This window comes from Pteronotus mesoamericanus, unplaced genomic scaffold (assembly GCF_021234165.1).
Source record: "Pteronotus mesoamericanus isolate MK-2021 breed Mesoamerican mustached bat unplaced genomic scaffold, CSHL_Meso_final scaffold_408, whole genome shotgun sequence".
Taxonomy (NCBI): Eukaryota; Metazoa; Chordata; class Mammalia; order Chiroptera; family Mormoopidae; genus Pteronotus; species Pteronotus mesoamericanus.
The window spans coordinates 2,288,362-2,306,919 of record NW_026555315.1 but is presented as its reverse complement, the minus strand read 5'-3'; the positions used below and the strand labels follow the sequence as shown (position 1 = coordinate 2,306,919).

General features: G+C 65.2%; 1 protein-coding gene across 1 annotated transcript in view; it reads right to left on the bottom strand.

Annotated features, from left to right (window-relative positions):
- The window catches only part of TIMP2 (TIMP metallopeptidase inhibitor 2), a 39,599-nt gene that overhangs the window by 7,245 nt on the left and 13,796 nt on the right, over positions 1 to 18,558 (bottom strand). The window contains exons 2-3 of the mRNA XM_054592904.1: positions 2,825 to 2,925; positions 1,582 to 1,690 (exon numbers count right to left, since the gene is read on the bottom strand). Of these exons, the coding sequence (XP_054448879.1) occupies positions 1,582 to 1,690; positions 2,825 to 2,925 (210 nt within the window). The remainder of the gene's footprint in view (positions 1 to 1,581; positions 1,691 to 2,824; positions 2,926 to 18,558) is intronic.

The following is an 18,558-nucleotide window of genomic DNA, read 5'->3' as shown; positions in this document are numbered from 1 at the left end:
TGGGGCAGGCCCTAAAGGGCACCTGCTAAATATGCGCTGAATTTTGAATATTCTCAATGGAGGGGGGAAAAGGTACAAATAACCTAAACAGGAGGAAATCCCTCAGGTCACGGAGACGTGGATTCAGAGTTTGTATGATTCAACGGAGACTGTGGAGCAAAATATGACGTCCAGCGAGGCGAGCCGTCCTGCTCAGGGCTGCAACACGACCCGCGCCTTCCCCGGGAGGGGCCGGGCGTGGTCACTGCTGACCGACGCAGCACGCCCAGGCCTGGGGCCACCAGCCACGTGACGATGTTTGCAGGGACACGTAAACGAATGGACGCGAAGTCAAGTCAGAGCTCAGCCCTTCGGGGCGCCAGCCCTACCCGTGGGCTTGCGGGCTCGGCGGCCACGCGTGGCTGCTGCCCCAGACAGCACAGGGCATCTCTGCCACCCCGGGGCCTCTGCTCGGCCAGCGGGTCTCGAGTCCAGGCAACCCTGCTGCCCAGGGGACGCCTGGTGACGTCTGGAGACCCCACGACCAGGGGGAGGGAGGTGCGGCAGTTCGTGGGCCGAGGCCAGGGACACAGTTCAACGTCCTGCAGGGCACAGGACAGCCCCACGGGAGGAACGGCCGGTCCCAGAGGTCCGAGGGCGGAGGTGAGAACCCCGCTCCTGGGGGGCAGCGCGGGGCAGGAGGCAGGGGCAGGAGACAGAGGTGAAGGGAAATGCTTTGATTGGAGAACTCAGCATCAATGGGGCAGGTGCAACAGCGGCCCACGGGCCCGTCCGGACAAGGGACGTGCCTCGGCCTTGAAGGGGCAGGAACCCTGACCCGCGACCCCGCGCGGCGGCCCCGAGCACCATCGGCCGGGTGCCGAAGGACAGGCCCCGCGTCACCCTACTCAGATAAGGCACTTGGAGGAGTCTGGCCCACGGAGACGGGCGGGAGGTGGAGGGTGCCGGGCTGGGGGGCGGGGGGAGGTGGGGTTTCTCGGGGACAGAGCGTCAGGTCGGGAAGGCGAAGACACTCTGGAGAGGACGGCGGTGAGGGTCGCACAAGAATGTGAATGTGTCTAATGTCCCTGGGCCGCGCCCTTAAAAACGGTTAAAATGGTGCGTTTCATGGGGTGTGTATTTTACCACAATTAAAAAGAGAGATGCTGAACCAAGGATCGGGAAGGAGTGCGCGAGGTAATATCTAATAACATCGACAGATTCAAAACAAGGCTTCCCTCTCCCTCCCCCTCCTGCCCAGCCTGGGGTCTCTCCAGCATCTCCCCAGCCTCCCTTTCAGGGAACAAAAGGCAAAATTCTCACCTCTTAGTCTGCACTGAGCTCAAATCCCCTACTGGTTACTGTGTTTCTCCCCAGCAAGTCCCCCTGGTTCCACTGCTGGAACAAAGGGGAAGGTCCTGGGGGAGGGGCGGTAGGGGAAAGTGCGCCAGGAATTCTGGGAAAAGGCAGCGCAGCCCCGAGAGGAGATTCTCCCCCCCCCCCGGCTGCTTCTCCTGCCCCGCACCTCCCGTCCCAGGACCACAGACAGACACAGACCTGGACGGTCCCTGGAACATCCCGCGTCCACATGCAGGTACATACCTGCAATGAGATACTCCTTCTTCCCTCCAACGTCCAGTGAGACGCCGCAGATGGCAGAGGAGGGGGCCGTGTAGATAAACTCGATGTCCTTGTCGGGTCCTTTGAACATCTGGAAAGACGAGGACGAGGAAGGGTAAGCGGAGTGGGCTGCACAGCCGGCGAGGTCCGTTCCGCCCAGGACGGGGCGGGAGGGTCCCACCTGCACCCGAGAGGTGGGCAGGAGACAACCATTCCGACCGCACAGCGAGGCTCTGGAGTCGTTCATCGCTTAATGTGGCGCTGCCAGCAGGCTGGGCGACACCGTCACCCCAAGGGACCCATCTGGACACCACCTGTGCTCTCCCCGCCACCAACAAGGTCGCTTCCGAGTCTCTGCGGGGGGGCTTGTGGGTCTCTGGGTGACCGTGCTCCATCCCGGAGGACCGCCGCCTTCGTACACTCCCAGGATTCTGATCGAGCACTGGCTGCGTGATGGGGACCCCCGCCGAGCGGCACCCCGCGATCAGGATGCAGCTCCTGGGCATGTGGGGTCCAACGGCTCAACTGCTGATGGACTGACGGCAGTCAGCACCCCTGCTGCCATCTGCACAATCGCAGCACAACCTGGGGACACACCTGCCGCGCAGGGGAAGGGCGTGCTGTTCCGGCGCCTTGGCCGGCAAGGAGAACGCCAGAGCCAGGGAGCGCCTCCTGCCCCACTGGGGGACGGTGACAGGCGGGGACATTAGTGGGGCTGAGAATGGCTGCCCACCCCAGTTTTAGGGGAAACTGGGTGCATGGGAAGGGGACGGCATACGGGCTCCAGGACCACACACAAGGAGGATAACCCAGGTGCAGAATGTGGGCGCCCGGGGGCTTTGCGGTTCCACACAAACCCCTCCAGGACTCTAGCCGTGGCTAAGCCATGGCTAGCAGCATCGGTGGGCTGCTGTTTCGTTTGTGTGTGTGTTTGGAGAGCTTCATGAGCAAACCCGAACAGGACAGGGTCATCCCCAATGTCATGAACACCAAGAAAGGTTATGTTGATGTTGACATGACACCTTTCACCAAAGAAGGTCGTTGAGAGCAGAGACGTCCCCTCCTCCGCTGCGTAAACACAGACGGGACCCCCCCGCCCCCCAGACAGGGGCAGGAGCGAGGAGGGCACGCTTCCACACGGGGCCCGGCCTCTGAGCACCCCGCCCCACTCCCCGCCCTCCCGCAGCTCGGCCGCGGGGAGCAGTGCGGCCACCGGCACCCTCACCTTGATTTGCTTGATCTCGTACTCAATCCTCTTGATGGGGTTGCCGTAGATGTCGTTGCCGGACCCCACCTCCTTCTCGCTGACCACTTTGGCCCTGATCACTGCAAAGCACAAAGACGCAGAGGTGAGCAGAGCCCTCGTGACGCCGTCCTGGCTCCGGGGACGGGGACGGGGACGGGGAGTCAGTGAGGCGGGAGGCAGGGGCAAAGGGAACACAGCCCCCCGCAGGGCCCTGGATGCCACACAAGCCGAGCAGGCGGGCGAAGCGGTAACCCCGAGACGCCGCCTGCTTCCTGGGTTCCCCAGCACAGGCCCAAGCAGAGCCCGAGGCCCGCTGCCGGCGGCGGGGCAGAAGCCGAGTTGAGCAAAGCTCTCAGTGGCTGCCAGACTTGAGTGCCTTGGGGCCCGTCATGCCCCCCCAAGGGCCCCCAGACGGGGCTGGGCAGAGGCGAGCAGACCGACCGGCCTGGGTCACGGTCACGAGGTCGGACGCCGAGACGGCCGCGACCGCCCCCGCCTCCGCTGCCTACTGGCGAACGCCTGTCCCCGAAGAACTACAGAGCAGTGACCCGCCCCGCAGGAGCCCCTCCCACGCAGCTTTGGGGGGCTTCACTCTGCAAGGTCTACCCCGCTCCGCTGCCCTCCTGCTCTGTCCTGCGAGAGGCCCCGAAGAATGCCCTGCGGGTGGTTCTTCATAGCAACAAAGGTCCCATGGTAGACGAGGCAGAGCCTTGTAACCGCCAGGCATGGAGCCGGGTGCGGGAGTGTTTGCGTGGCAGACCTAAGGGACAGGCGCCAAGCGGGAAGAGAGGCGGTCCTGGACCAGGGTGCAGGACGAAGGACAAGGGAGGAGGTCAGGCTGCGAAGGTTCCAGAAGGTTCCCCGGTGCCCGAGCGGCCCGGGAGCCGCGCACCGCAGGGCTTCCTGCCAGCCATCAGGCCGGCACTCTGCGCGGCCCTGTAACCTGACAACCCCCGGGTCAGCGGCTCCCGCTGTCCCTGGGCACAGCCCTCCCTCTTGCCACTTGCCGGCTTATCAGCTGGAGCCACAAACAGTTTTAATGGCTTTAAAAGCTTTGCCCTGCAAACTGCAACTGTACAGGGTCGCGCTGGCGAAGTGTCACCCTGGCGTGGCTGTGAGAGAAACTGGAAATAAGGAGCAGACAGCTCCCCACTCAAAGGGGCACGCTGCCCACGGCTGTCGGCTCCCACAGAGCGGGGCGCCCCGGCCCGTCGCGTGGGTCCTTCGCCTGCGCCCACCGCCCTGGACCCCAGAGGTGCTCTCTACACCTCGGCCTGGCTGCAGAGCCCCACCGTGGTCCCTGCACCCCGTCCAGGCCCAAACCCGTTCTTATCTCCTCTGCTGGAGCTGAGTCAGGGCCGGCGCAGGCTGTAGCTTTCTGTTTCCCAGCCCGAGAGTGGCCCCCACCCACGAAGTAACATCTAGGCAATTGCAGGCCGGCGGGCCACCCCCGAACAGAGGGCTCTGCCTTTGGCTGCAGATCGCCCTGCTTCCAGTGTCCTCGCCCGCCCCAGCACCCGGTACCCGTCACAGTCCTGCCCATCCCAGCTCAAACGCCCACCTTGGCTGCCGCTGCTTCACCCGTAACAGGGTGCTTGGCAACCTGGCGCCCGCCAGCGGCTGTGGCGACCGCCTCGGTGGCCCCCGCTCTGCTGTACATCGGCCCGAATATTCCCCCAAACCCGGACCTGCCCGGGGCTGCGTCCCCACCTCTGGGCAGGCCACTTGCTTCCGCCCTGGATGCTGCCCCCGCTCCCTGCCGCGAGAACTTCCACTCATCCCTCAAGTCCCAGCTGAAGTCGCCCTCCTTGTTTCCCTCTGGGAGACGCTGCTCTGGGGCGTATCCCGCCCCTCTCATCCTTTCCGCAGGAAACCCCCGTCTGCCTGTCTGCTCGGGGCCCTGGGTGCTCCCAGCGGCCCAGGACGGTTAGTGTCCGGGCGTGAGCAGACGTTCGCTGAACCCGAGACACCTGGGGCGGCAGCCGCGGGAGGTTTGCCTTTGGTCCCTCTTCCCGCCGGCCTAACCTATTCCTTTTTGCCGCCACACCGCACCCGAAAGTGTTCCTGCAAATCCTTAATCGGACCAGAGTCGCTGTCGTGAGTCTCCTCTTGCGTGGCATCGTCACCAGCTCACCATGCCAAGCGGCCCGGGAGCCCCCGGAGGAGACAACGGCGCCGGAAGGACGAGGGGGCAGGGCTGAGCAGGGCAGGGCACACCCACCCTGCACGCTCCGTGACACAAAGCAGGTGCGCAACGAACGTCTCGCAGTGGCCAGAAAAGCGGCAAGGCCTGCTGTCCAGCAGCCGAAAGGGTCGGCCCCGTCCGGCAGGCTGAGGCCCACGCGCGTTCCTCCTACAGAAGCCCCTTTGGCTCCCAGACAGTCGGAGCCATCACCCGAAAGGGACCGCAAGGGGCCGGTCCTGCTGCAGTGCCCCCCGTGCCGTGCACGGTCTCGGGAAGGGCCACTGGCCTCGCTGAGACGTAGCGCCACGTCGGAACCACAGGCACCACCCCCAGAACCTGCCTCTGTCAGGGGGACAGGCCTGACACACAGCCACATCTAATTTCGGATGGCAGAATGGGACAGACTGCGGAAGGGACTGAGGAGAACTCCCCCCTTCCCCGGCGACAGCTACCTCACACTCGCCACGTCCTGGTGGGTTCAAACCCCAAATCTGTGTTGGACGCAGCTCCTGGACACGTTTGCTCAGCGTGGGGCTACAGACCACACACTTCCTTTCTGCAAATTATCAGCAAAGGAGAGGCCGTGTGGATCCAGCGGCCAGGGCGTGGGGTTAACACTAGGCCGCAATGGGCATGACACTGCCAGCGGCCGGCAGGGACGGGGCAGGGCCAGCAGGGCCTCCAATCGGCTGGCCCAAGCTGAGCAAGGATTCAGGTTCCTCTGGGCCTCCCCGAATTCTGGGTGGGAACCACCTCCCCGCTTTGCAAAATGAGAGCTAATGAGAACCAAGTCAGGCCGAGAAGGGCCAGTTCTAGAGAAACCGTCCCCAACGCACCCACAGCTTCCAGCCGTGAGGGGGGCTGGCCACGCTCCTGTCCCCGGGGGCCGGGGGTCCACCGCGCGGGGTCAGCACTCTGGGTGCGGAGGGCACGCGCAAAGCCTTGGCGATGGACTGATCCCAGCCCGAGGGTCCAGTGGGAAAGGGGGGAGGCTGGTGGCAGGGGGAGGGCGGGCAGGGTGGCGTCACGGCAGACCCTCACCTTCTGCCCCCGCACCAGGCCGGAGTGGGGATGGACCTCTACACTGAGCACAGGGATTGGGGCCAGGCTGCCTTTTGAGAGCACACCCCGCCCGCACGGCGCCCCCTGCTGTCCGGAGGCTGAAAGGGGCGAGGCGTGGGTGGTGCTTCAGTAACTGACCTTGACTTCCAGGAGCACCCACGCAGGGCAAGAAGACAGTCGACAGACCAGAAAACAAGAAATGCGCAGGTTCCAGGTGGGTGGGGAGGGGGGGCAAGGAGAGCCCTCCAGGACACGTGACCTGCACCCGAGGCGACAGGCATCGCAGGGAGCTCCAGGGCGGAGGCCTCAGGGGTCTCAAGCCACTTAAAGAACAGGACTGGGAAAAGCAGAGAGACCCAAAGGACGTGGGGAGAGACGAAAACCCAGGCCAGGTCCGGACACCTGTTTACTGAACACCCGCTATGTGCTGGGTCTGGGGTTTGGCCCTGGGGTGGGAGATGGGCTCGTGCGCTGCCCCTCCCTCCAGGAGCGGGCTGCTCTGCTGCACCCGCACCCCCACCAATGCAGGAACCCAGAGGAAGCAGGAGGACGGAGCCCTCATACAGCTCCGGGCTCCACTTTGCTCCGCAAAATGACGGCCTCTCCCTGCTCAGATTTTGTTTTTTCTCCTTTCCCTTCTGCCGCTAACACAACATCTGGGTTTGAGATCAAGGGTGATCGACTGGCTGATGAATTCACCGCCAGATGTCGGCTACTGGAATGCACAACTGTCCACTCAATTCAAAGCGCATGCAACCACAGGCCCCGCCCCCACCCTGGGCCGCGGACACCACATGAAGTCACTTCCCCCAGCTCGGAGCCTGCAAAAACAATCCCCGGCGCGGCCGCCAGATTGGGGATGGAAAAGAACTGGGCGGGTGGAAAGTCGGGATCACGGACGATGATCCAAAGAACACAGGCTACGCCGAGACGGCGAGAGATGACCACCACCCGGGGAAACACCAGCGGAGGCCAGGCTGGCCCGCTGCTGTCCTGAGCGGCAGGGGCCAGCGAGGGGGCTTGCTGGAAACCTTGGGTGTCCCCAGCACACGTTGTGGCTGGGGCCAGCCCAGGCCAAGGTCTGTGTCCCCTCCCACCCCCACCAACGTGGCTGAGTCCCGCGGGAAGGCAAGGAGATGAAGAACAGCTTCTCAGAAGTTCATTTACGTCCTGCTCGTTGGTTGGATTCTCTTTATTACGCGGCCTCAGGCCCAGCCGCTCTCGGGAGGGCCCCACACGACACACGCACACTATGCCCTGTGAGACCTTTCCCCACGGGGCCGCTCTGCCCGCATGTGCTCCCGACCCCACGGGCAGGTGAACCTGTGGATGTGAACACGTGACGCGCAGACAGTCACAGCCTTGTCCCCATATCCTCAGCACCCCTGACTCCCCGCCCCCAGGGTGGAGGAAAAAAATCACGCGTTTGCCTAGACGACGTGCGATAGAACCCAGGACTCGGAAAAACCTCCGTCTCTGCAAGGTCAAAGCACAGCCCCGATCCGATCATCTGCACCTGACGCCGCGCTGACTCAGGCTGGCAGGGTTGGCTCCGAGTCAGCAGGGGCGCTGTCCCCGCCCAGCCCGCCTCCTGCGGCCTCCAGCGTGGACCTGGGCGGTGGGCGGGGGCAGGGACAGGCGCTCGTGGGCCGTGTCGGCGTTTTGGAAAATGATCAGAGGTCCTTCCAGCGAGGGGCCCAGGCTGTGTGCCCTTCCCCGTGGGGAGGGGGTCATGGGCGCCTTTAACTGGCCAGCACGGTTGCTGAAGACCCTGCTGGCCCCCGTCAGGAGCGGGCGGGCCATCCTGCTGCTGCTGTGACACCGCCATCGGCCGGGAGCACCGCGGGCCTCGGTTCAAGAGCAGGAGCAGCCGTGTGCGGTCGTGGGGCGCCGGGAGGACTGCGTGTTTCTCAGCGGCGACGGTGCACACATCATCCGCGGGTCCGCGGTCTGTGTCCGTGCCTCTGGGTAGACGGGATGTTGGCCAGTCCACAGGGGTTCAGGAAGAGAAACGATCTTCTCTCACAGGAGACCCAGCCCCACCGCCCCAGCAGGGGCAGGGGTCCTGGGCTCCCCGGGTGTGCTGTGCCCAGTTCCGCTGGGGTCCTGGGGGCTGGTGGGGGCAAAGCGTGCACTCCCCAAAGCAGGGAGCTGAGGGCTTCGACGTTTCCACTCTCCAGTCGCAGAGCTACCAGAGTCCTGACAGATGCCTGCCACCAGCTCCCAGGGCTGCTGCTCGGCAGGAGGGTCCCCGCCCTCGATTACCGAGGCTCTCTCACCGCACCCAAGCAACGGCATCATCCCCGAGGAGCTCAGCAAAGACAGTTCTGCACCTTTCCAAGGGGGCTGTGCCTGCTTCTTTAGCGGGCAGGCTGACCTCACTGGCTGGAGGGGCTGGCGACCCACACAGGGGAGTGTCCGCACTTAGGCTGCAGACCCTCCCTGACCCCCGGGGTTCGAGGCCACGCTCCTGAACTGCCAGAGGAAACGGTGCGGTGGTGCAGCCTGGGAGAGGTCACAAGGGGCGCGAGCCGTCAGCGCTGGCTCCACGCCCGGCCGTCCGTGGGAGAGCCCGGCCCCACCCGCCCCAGGTGCCCCCTACGGACACGGTCCGCGGTCTGTCCCTGGGTGCTCAGCTCTGCTGCCCCGGCTTCCACGCCGGGCCCCTCTCGGTCCACGGCGGAGCAGACCTCCTCCAAGTCCGCTCCTTTTAGGGAAATGAGAAGAAAAGGGGGCTGTCATTTAGTAATTAAAAACAGCCCCGTGCTGTGGGGCGCCAAGGCCGCCCTGCGTCCTTGAGGCGGCTGGGGGAGGCCAGGCCCACCTCGGGTCCCTGCAAGCCTCCCGTGCCCGGGGGCCAGTGGCGACCCCAGCGCCGGGGGCGGGGAGCTGTCTCTCTCCAGGGTGAAAGCAGCACTTGGCCAGTGTGCCTGGGGCCACGGTTACAAATGCCTGGAAGACAGCAGCTCAGAGCAGAGGGGTTTGGGGCTTGGGCGCCGGGCAGGCTGGGTGGTGGGGGACAGCCCAGCCCTGGGCCGCGCTGCCCACGAGCTTGGTGCCTATGGGTTTGCCACGCCTGCCCGTGCCGTTGAAGATTCTGGCACACACGTGAGCTGCCGGCCACTGGATGCCCGTCTCCATGGAGACCAGCTCTCCCATCTCCGCTTCCTGTCCATTGGCTCCCCCGCCCCCGACCGTGGAACAGGAGGGGACCGGCCTCCTCCGGGGCTTCACCCGCTGCGTGCAGTGAGGCTGCAGCCCCGCCCCAGTGCCCTCCCTGGCCTCCGAGGACCCTGGCACGGCCCCGATCGCAGCCGGGCGCCCTCCTCCCTCCTCTGCGGGCCCCGTGGGCCCTCATGCCAGAGGCCTTGGTCGCAGTCCCGACGTCTTGGGCTCGGCCCTTCCCATTCACGTGCTGCTGAATCATTTGAAAAAAATGCACGCGATCCTGGGAGGCTTTGCTGAGAACAGTGCGGCTTTGTGGCGGGGACTGCCACTCTCGCGTCCTCCGCCAGGACCCCGAGGGGCGGCCGAGCTCAGCCCTGCAAACCCCAGCTTGGAGCCGGCGGGCAGGGCAGGGACAGGGGCAGGGGCAGAGGCAGGGAGGGGCCGGGACAGGCACTGAGGGACGACCCGGCTGCCCTCTCTACCCTCCCCGCCCACGGGCTGAGGGAGGGCCCCGGGGAGGCCACTGGGGCACGGAGGGGCAGCAGACCAGGGTCCCGCCCCACGCTGCTGCCGGTGGGCTGCGGCCTCGGGCCGGTCTGACCCGAGGGCTGCCCCAGGGTTCAGGCCCAGCCGCACGAACAGTGCGGGGGATTCTGAGGCCTGTGGTCCGTGGGCCGACCCCGGTCTGCTGTGCTTCTCAGTCAGGAGACAGAGACGGGGACAGAAAGGCTGGAATCTCAGCGTCCACTGCAGGGGAAAACCCCTGTGGACGCCGGGCAGCTTGTGCCCGCGCTGGCCCGGCACACAGGGCCCTCGGGGCTGCCGTGGGTCGCAGCGCGTGTGCATCCAGCCCTCACCCTGGCACGGGGCTGGCTGTGCCCGGGCCACCACTTGTAACGGGAGGCTGCCGCCTGCGGTGTGGCCTGAGGCGGCTGGGGGCAGGGGGCAGGGGGCAGGGGGCAGGGACCAGGGGCCGCCCGCAGCTGGCAGCCTCTTCCCGCTCTCCGGAAGAACTACGGAGGGGTCCCCTCACCTCCTGATTTGAAAGCTTTGTTTTCCCGTTATCTTCCCTTTCTGAGGTCCTGGATGTCACCCCACACTATGGCCCAGCACCCGGCCGGGCGCGGGAGGGGTGAGGTGTGAGGACCTGGAGGCGGGAATGCGAGGCCCCGTCCGACACGGACGAGGCCTGTGAGCCCAGCCCGTGCAGGAGCAGCCCTGCCCCCACGGCACGAACTGCCGCCCCGGCGCCCGTCCTGGCGTCCGCGGGACACTGGTCGCCTGCACCGGCCCGTGGAGCGTGGACCCTGGCAGCACACACAGGCAACGCCGCTGTTCCCCGCAACCCCTTGGACAAACAGGGAGACCCGCCTGCCCCCAGGCGGGCCGCGCACACCTTCCTGCGCCCCCACGCTCCGGGGGGAGGGCAGGGCTGTGAGGAGGTGCCCGCACAAGGAAGGTTCTGGTAAACGCGGAGTGAGCAGGAAGAGGGCTGCTGCCCCGAATGCGGAAGCAGGAGCGGAGCGGGGGAAGGGCCCGGGGCGGGGCTGCCTGGGGCCCTCGCTGCCCCGGGGCCTCCGTGGGAGCCTTCCAGGCAGTGCTCCCCGGGGCCCTCAGCACCAGGGTCCCGCTGTGCCCCGGTGGCCAAGAGGAGCAAAGGGGGCGCCCCCCGAGGGCCATGTTTTGGGGGGGCGGGTCCTGGGGGGCTGTCTCATTCTCCACACCACTGGCCTGGCCAAAGCTGCCCCGCCCCCCTCAGCCTCCATGGGGCAGGTGGGGAAGGGCGGGGCGTTGCCCTCCCGCCAGGGGACAGTGTAGGTGGGACTGTCCGGGCAGGGATGAGTCACCCCGCACCACGTCTCGCTGCCCGTCCCCCACGTCTACTTTTAGCTCGAGTGTGGCCAGGACGGGGCGATTCCTCACCTACACAAACAGGGACCACACACGTGACCTTTGGGGCTGGACACCAAAATAGCCCCCTCAAAGGCAGGCTCGTCCACTCATTAGACTGCGGCTCCCGGGCCGAGTCGGGAGGACTTCAGCGCTCAGCGTGGGGGTCCCCAGGGCACCCGGCCCCAACCCTGGGCTCCCGCAGCACCGTCCCGGCCCAAGGGAACCCCGCAGTGGCAGCCGGAGCAGCTGGTGGCTTTGCAACCCGCAGGCTGAGCATCAGCCAAGAGCCAGCTCCCCGCCCCCGCCCACCCCCACCGGTCATCATCAGGGCAGCGGCCCTCCGCCCCGGCTCCCTTGATCTTGCTGGGCTCGAATGGAACCGCTGGGCCACTTTGCAGCCCTGCCCTGGCCGTCCAGGAAGCAGGCGGCAGACAGCGCCGGGCCGGGAGCAGGCGCCTTCTCTATGTCAAGGGGAGAAGCCGCAGACAGACCGTGGGGACCCAGGGAATGAAAAAGGGAGGGCCCCTCACCCAACCTACGGATTTAAAACCAACACCGAAACGGCCTGGAGGCAGACTCCCTGCCGCACGCAGGCGGGCGCGTTCGGGGCTCTTGGGGCTCCTCGGGGAGCGCCCGCCGCCGCCTGTCACTGTTTCCGCGTCACCCCGGGTCCCCCGCCGGAACCGACGTCCTGTGAGTCTCGTGGGTGCAGGTCGCTGGTTGTCTCCTCCACTGGGGCAGGGTCCGTCCCTTGGCGTCGGCAAAGGGAAAATGGTGTAACATCAAGTCAACATTTTCCAGGGGGGAAAAAAAAGATGAAAACAGGAAGCAAAGCAATAAAGGGACCTTTGCCACACAGACACGCCGCTCGGTGTCGAACCTGCCAAAGGCACCTTTGCTCTGCAGCCTTCGACCCAAATGTGTGAGGGACGTGGTTCTCTCCTTGAGAAAAGACGCACAACAGAGAAGAAACCACGCTGCCCGGCAGGCAGCTGGGAAGGTCACACGGTGACGGGAGGTCGCGGCAAAGGGAATAAAGGACACCCGGGTGTGGCACGGACGGAGGAGCTGTGCCGGCTCCGCAGAAAGCTGCCGAGCGACACGCCTGCCACGTGACAGCCTTCTTACAAAGCTCAAACCCAAGTCAACCCAACAACGTAGCGCTTCGGTTCGGGAGGGGGGTGCGCGCGCGCGCGTGCGCGGCTACATCTGCACCCACACCCTGAAAGGCAGGGCGACCCCTCGGTCAGCAGGCCCAGAGCCGGGCGGGGCGGGGGCGGGGGCGTGGTCAGGGCGCAGGAGCGGCCCGACGCGGACAGAAACCGCCTTCCAGCAACCGCTCCAGGTGCCGGGTTTGCGGGGCCAGCGCCGTTGCTCACTATTTTGTCTACAGAACAGACGGAAGATAAAAGAGGCCGTCCACGGCCAACGACCCGGGTGTTCTGAGCCCGCCCCGGTGCACTGAGGCCCTTGGAAGGGAGGGGGGAGGGAGTCAGGGACCGTCTCCCCACTGTGCTAGTCCAGGGACCTGCTAACTATGGCTCACGGCCGAGTCCAGCCCCCATCCATTTTTGGCAACAAATTCTTCTGGCCACTCAGGAGCACCCACTCGTTTACATGTGCTGTCTGTGGGGGGGGCCTTGTAGCCTGCGGAGCCTAAACTAGGTTCTGTCTGGCTCTTTGCAGAGAAAGTTTGACCCCTCTGTCCCCTTCCCCAAGGATGCAACTGGCAGATAAAACCCTCCCCCGTGTGGGGTCTCCACAGCTGCCCCATCAGCGGAGGGCTGGGGGTAGCCCTCCCCCCCGCACTGGCAGCTGCAGAGGGTCACCTGCTAGGGATGAGATGCTGGGAACCATTTCCCACTCCGTCTCCCTCCTCCTCCTCCTTTCTTTCTTCCCCCTCTTCTCTCTCTTCCCTTTCTCCCTTCCTCTCTCCCCCTCCCCCCACTTATTAATATTAGTTACAAGAATGTTACTAAGTGACGTCCTATGAAATGACTTCAGTTCTGTCGCTTTGAAAGGCTAGAGGGGTGTTAGTGCAATCTCTCCGTGGAGGCCTCCCCCAGAGGCTAAGCAACCGATGACGCGTCCTTTGAAACTGCGCCCGGCTGACCCCGGGAGCCCCTGCAAGTCCGGTGCTGATGGGCCTGAAACGTCGGAAGAGCCGAGTCTACCTGGACCTCCCGTCTGTGCTTGTGGCTCGGGACACGCCTCTGCGCTGCCCTGGCAAGACCTGCCACCACACCCATGCGGGTGCCCATGTCTCTGAGGGGGAGCCCTCCCGAGGGGCGGGGTACGACGACACAAACACACACCTCACACGGGGCGGGGGCCCCCAGGTCTGGTGTCGGTATCGGGCTGTATTTACCACGGTGGGACGCGCGTTTTTAAAAGACGCTCTGAAATTCGCGCAAGCGTTTCCTGGCTTCTTCAAGGAACTGCTTGTGCAACTTGTTTTGCTCTAAAATCTGCTGTTCGCGGTCCCGGATCATCTGACTGTGCTCACTGTCATCAGTGCTGCTGGTGGCTGGGGACAAGGCAGGGCTGCGCTCCCGAGCCCCTGCGCCCTCCTGGTCCCCAGAGGAAGAGGCCCTGCTGGGGGCCGTCCGCACCCCCGTCTGCGCCCCGCTCTCGTCTCCCAGCTCAGCCTGGCTGCGGGCTTCCAAGTGCACCTCGGGGGGTTCAAGCAGTTCCAGCCGCGTTCCTCTTCCCTGCGCTGCCTTCTGCTTCGGCCCCGAGGCCACCACGCCAACTCCGTCCGCCGGGCCTTGCGGGGGAAGCTGCCGCGAGAGTGTGTCCCGCCCGGGCGGCTCGTGTCTGGATTCTGAGCAGCACCAGAGCAGGCTCTCCTCACTGAGGGGTGTCCGTGCTTCGGGGGACCACAGGGTCCTCGCGCCCTTACACGTGGACATGGCCGCCCTCCCATAGGCCTGGTTCTCGAGCTTGCTCAGGGCCTTCTGCAGCTTGGTCCCGGGAGATGCACGGCGGGCGTCCACCTCGGCGGGACTCGCGGCTTCCCCGGTGGGTCCCATCTCCATTTCCGCGCCCGCTGCAGGCTCCTCCCGCCGGGTCCCCCCTCGGCCTCTGTGCGCCTCTGAGCAGCCCCGCTCTTCGCTGGGGCTTGCATCCGGCCCTGGCCTGCACGCAAGGTGCAGGCGCAGGTGTCTCTTCAGCTTCCTGTTGATGGCAAACAGCTCCTCGAAGGCCGACTCGAGCTCGCTCCGCCACCTGCTCCGGCTCCGGTGCAGGCGCGGGGACGCCGGGGGAGAGGCGCCCCCACTGTGGGTGCAGCCGACTGGCCAGAGCTGTGCCGGACTGTGCACCTGACCCTCGGGACACTGACCCAGACTGCTGCTTTTCAGGGCTGGAACCAGACGAGCCGTCCCCGCCCGCTGCCTCCTCCCGGCCTGGGGGATGTCTTCCTCCCTTTCTCCCAGGAGCGCGGTGCCCCCCGCAGCGGTCCAGAACTTTCCTGTGACCAGGCCTCCGCTCACCCAAGGGTCAGCAGGACAGCGGCCCCTGCAGGTCTTCCCGGGAGATCCCCGTGCCCCTTCGGTCTTCTCAGGGTGGCCCGCGGGAGGACGCGGCCAGGCCGCAACCTTGCCGGCCGCCTTCCTCTGCACGCCCGCCACCGTCCTCCGGGACTTGCTGCAACAGGGCTGAGGTCCGACCGGGTCTCCTTTGCGACCCTTCTCTCCTCTGCCGGTCGCTCTCCGCTTCTCCCAGGCTGGGGGCCGCCGGGCTGCCCCGCGTCGAGCCGGCCCCCCCGAGCCAGGTTCGCGGTCCTTGGCCCACCCTCCTCCCACGCCTAGCAGGTGTGCTAAACACAGCCTTCCCAGGCCGCGGGCGCGCTGGCCGGGGGCCTCCCACCGCTCTGCCCACAGCGCCGCGGCCGAGCGCTGGAGCCGCTGGCTTCTCCGCCGCTCGAGGTCCGGCCTTCTCCGCCCAGCAAGGTCTCCTTCCTCTCTGACTGGTAGCAATTTGTGTTTCTGCCTCAAAAGCCAGGCTTCACCGCCAGGATGAGGACTCGGGCGAGCAGCTCTCTCCATGTTCCTTCTCATGTCTGAGGCCCTGGCAGACGCGGCTTCGAGGGAAGCTGGTGGGAGCCGCGGGCAGAGGGTTGAGGGCGCGAGGGGCCGAGGAGCTGCAGATGTTTCACGTCAAGCCTGCGAGGGCGGGAGGACACACGCCACTGCCCGGACGGTGAGCAAGGCCCTGGGGACAAGGCACAACGGGCTCTGGATGAGGGGACAGACTCAAAAGTGTCCCCACCGCTCTCTCCCCCCACCCTGCCCCCAGGGCCCGTTCACTGTCTCCCAGTCTGTCTTGGACCTTTAACAAGCTCTTGTAGGGCCACTGTTTTCAACAGGGAACATGTGTCACCATCTGGAGACATTTTCTGACACCACTGGAGTGGGGTGCTGCTGGCATTTTGTGGGTGGAGGCCGGGGACGGCGCTAAACAGCCTGCAATGCACAGGTCGGCCCCGAGGTGCTCTGGTCACGACAAGAATGACGTGGCCCAGGTGTCCGGCACCGAGGCCGAGACCCCTGCCCTAAGCAGACACGTGAGGGCCGGGCGTGGGGGGTGGAAGGGTGCCCATGATGAGGCCTCTGGAAGGAGAGCTATCAGTACTTCTAAGTATGAAAGGAGGGCGGAGCGGAGGAGGAGGAGCCTGCCGGGCAGGGTGTGAGGGTGCGGGGGGGGGGGGGGGGGGGGCAGCGTCTGCGGGGGGAGGTGAGTGTTGGGGGGGGGGGGGTGTGTGCGAGGTGGGTGGGCCTGTGTGCACGTTTGGTACTAGCATCCAATGCAAACCAATCAAGAGAGCTGGGGTTACTAGTTTCATGACTCCCAACTCTTCCCTTGTGCACTTAGAGGACGACTTTTGGGCATCAGAGAGGGGCCCGGGCTCAGGCCTGCCCCGGGGAGGGGGGGCGTGACCGGAGCCCGGAGTCGCGACTGCCGCGAGGTCAGGGGCGCAGCCTGTGGGACGCCTCCCTGCTGGGCTGTGCGGAGCCGGGCCGAGCCCAGGCGGCAGGCAGCGACAGCCCCTTGGCTCTGGGACCCCGTGGGAGCTGTGCGGCTCCGTGTGGGCCCCCCCTTTTTTTTTAACAGAAACCTGTGCCGTAAAGAGCTATTATCGCCCTGAGTTCACAGGTGGGGAAACTGAGGCAGGAAGAGAGCGGGAGCCTGGGCCCAGGTCACACAGCTGGCAGGCGGCGGGCCAGCCGCAGGGCCTGTGAGCGTCCTTTCCTGGCCTCACTGCCGGCAGCTTTTGGGAAATCTGACCACTCAGGAGAGCGGTGAGCGTTCTACCGACCAGCGTGCCCACCGCCGCGGTGGTCAAGAGGAGGGGGAGGGGGGGCCCGCCACACACAGCGGCTGAGGTTTCTGACAAAGGTGCCCCGCACCTGGTGGGGGACGCACTGAGGTTTTTTCCCCCAACCAGTGGTGCTGGGACAGTGGATACCCCCATGCAAAGAAGATGAATTCAGACGCTCACCTCACCACAAAATGATACGCCCGACACCAAAACCGACGGCAGGGAAATCAGAGAGCGTAAGATAAGGTCGAGGGCTGCGGATGCTTAAACGGAAAAGAAGCGCATACACGCGACCTCGAGTCAGGCCAAGGTTTCTTGGACACAACACCAAAGACACAAGCCACAAAGGAAATGGAGAAAGGGGCACCATCCAAAGGACACACCTTCGCATTTCAAGACACACACCACGTAAAAACACGAGGCACAGAGGGGAGGGAAACAGCCACGAATCACACACCCAACAAAAGACCCGAACCTAGAACACGTGCACAGCGCTTCCGACTCAGAAGACCCGTGACCCCATTCAACGATGGGCGAGGGACTGGAGCCCTGGCCAGTGTGGCTCAGCTGGGTAGAGTGCCGTCCCATCCCATACACAGGAAGGTCATGGGTTTGATTCCCGCTCAGGGCACATGCCTAGGCGGTGGGTTCGATCCCCACTCAGGGTCTCCCCGCCCCGGGAGAGCACGGGCCACCACAGGGAGGCTTAACCCCCCTGCGACCCAGCTTCCCCCTTCGAGAGCGGGGAAAGGGATGGCGCTCGCCTCCCGCGGTGAGACGGCAGGGCAGCGAGAGGGACCGCGGTGGGCGCACGCAGCAGCCCCAGGCCCGTGGGCCCGATGTCAGGTCTCCGTGGTAACCAGCGTCCCCTCCGCAGACAAGCTCCATTTCATCCTGCGCTCATCTCATGCATTACCTTGTTTGGTCAAATGTCTGTGAACTCACGCTGTGCTGGGCGTTTGCGGTAGCAGCTCCTGGGAGAGCGTGACGCTGCTGGCCCGCGAACCACACTTCAAGTAGCAAAGCCCTAGAAACGGTCTCGTCTCTGTACCCGCGTCTGGATCTGTCTCTCCGGCCGCCTCCTCCCCCACCGGAGCTGAGCCCCCCGTCTCCCCTGCGTCCCTCCGAGAGCCTCCCAACCAGCCCCCCGCCGCTCAGCACGGAGGCTCCAGCCGCCGCTCTAGTTCAGCCGGGACCCCAGCACCGATGCCAGCAGGCCTCCAAGCGCGTCCGCAGGCCGCCTGCACCGTCATCACGGGAGTGGCTCAGCAAATGCAGATGCCGGGGCTCTGCCCCCGGCGGACCCTCCCCCGTCCCCGTTAACCAGCTCGCCACGTGGGGCGGTCCCTGGGCTGCAGCGGGGATGGTCCTGCAGGTCACGACCCGACCCCTGGCCCAGCGGGACACAGCTGCCGGGCCCCCTGCCTGCCACACGCTGCACCCAGGGCCACAGCCACCGCCGCACTCACCCCGGCTCCTCCTCCTCAGTCGCACCCCCAACCCTGCCGGTGTCCCCAGCCCAGGCCCGGTTCCCCCTTCCTCCGCCCACGTCCCGACCGCCACACAACAGGGAAACTGCTCCGGCCTCGCCCCAAAGGCTCACAGACTCAGCGACTGGGCAGCGTGGGTTAGTGTTTTTTTCCTTCAAAACATACAAAAATAGGTATGAAAGGGCTCCCGTTAGCCGGCAGGGCCAGAGAGCGCACATCTCCGTATAATTAAAGCCCACTTTCACATGTAAAGTTCCTCACTTCTCGTCTCCTGAGTCTAAAAAGAGTAGACAGAGTTTGGCCTTCCTTGGAAAACTCTGGATTGTCTTTAGGACTATAATACAGGGAATTGCCACAGGCTTTTAAAACGTAGGGGGTCTGCATAGGACAGAGCCCTTCTAAGCCAAATGACACCAAAATGTAACTTGGGTTCTTTAAGTCGACTTTTTGTAGCTTCCTGGGTGTAGCTTTCTGTGGGCCTGTCTGATAGCGCCTGTCCTTGTCTCCCGGGGCTTCTGAACCGCCCCAGACCGGCACCCACACTGGGCAGCGTGTCACAGGCGCAGGTAAGAGTCACAGAGCCTGGGGCGCT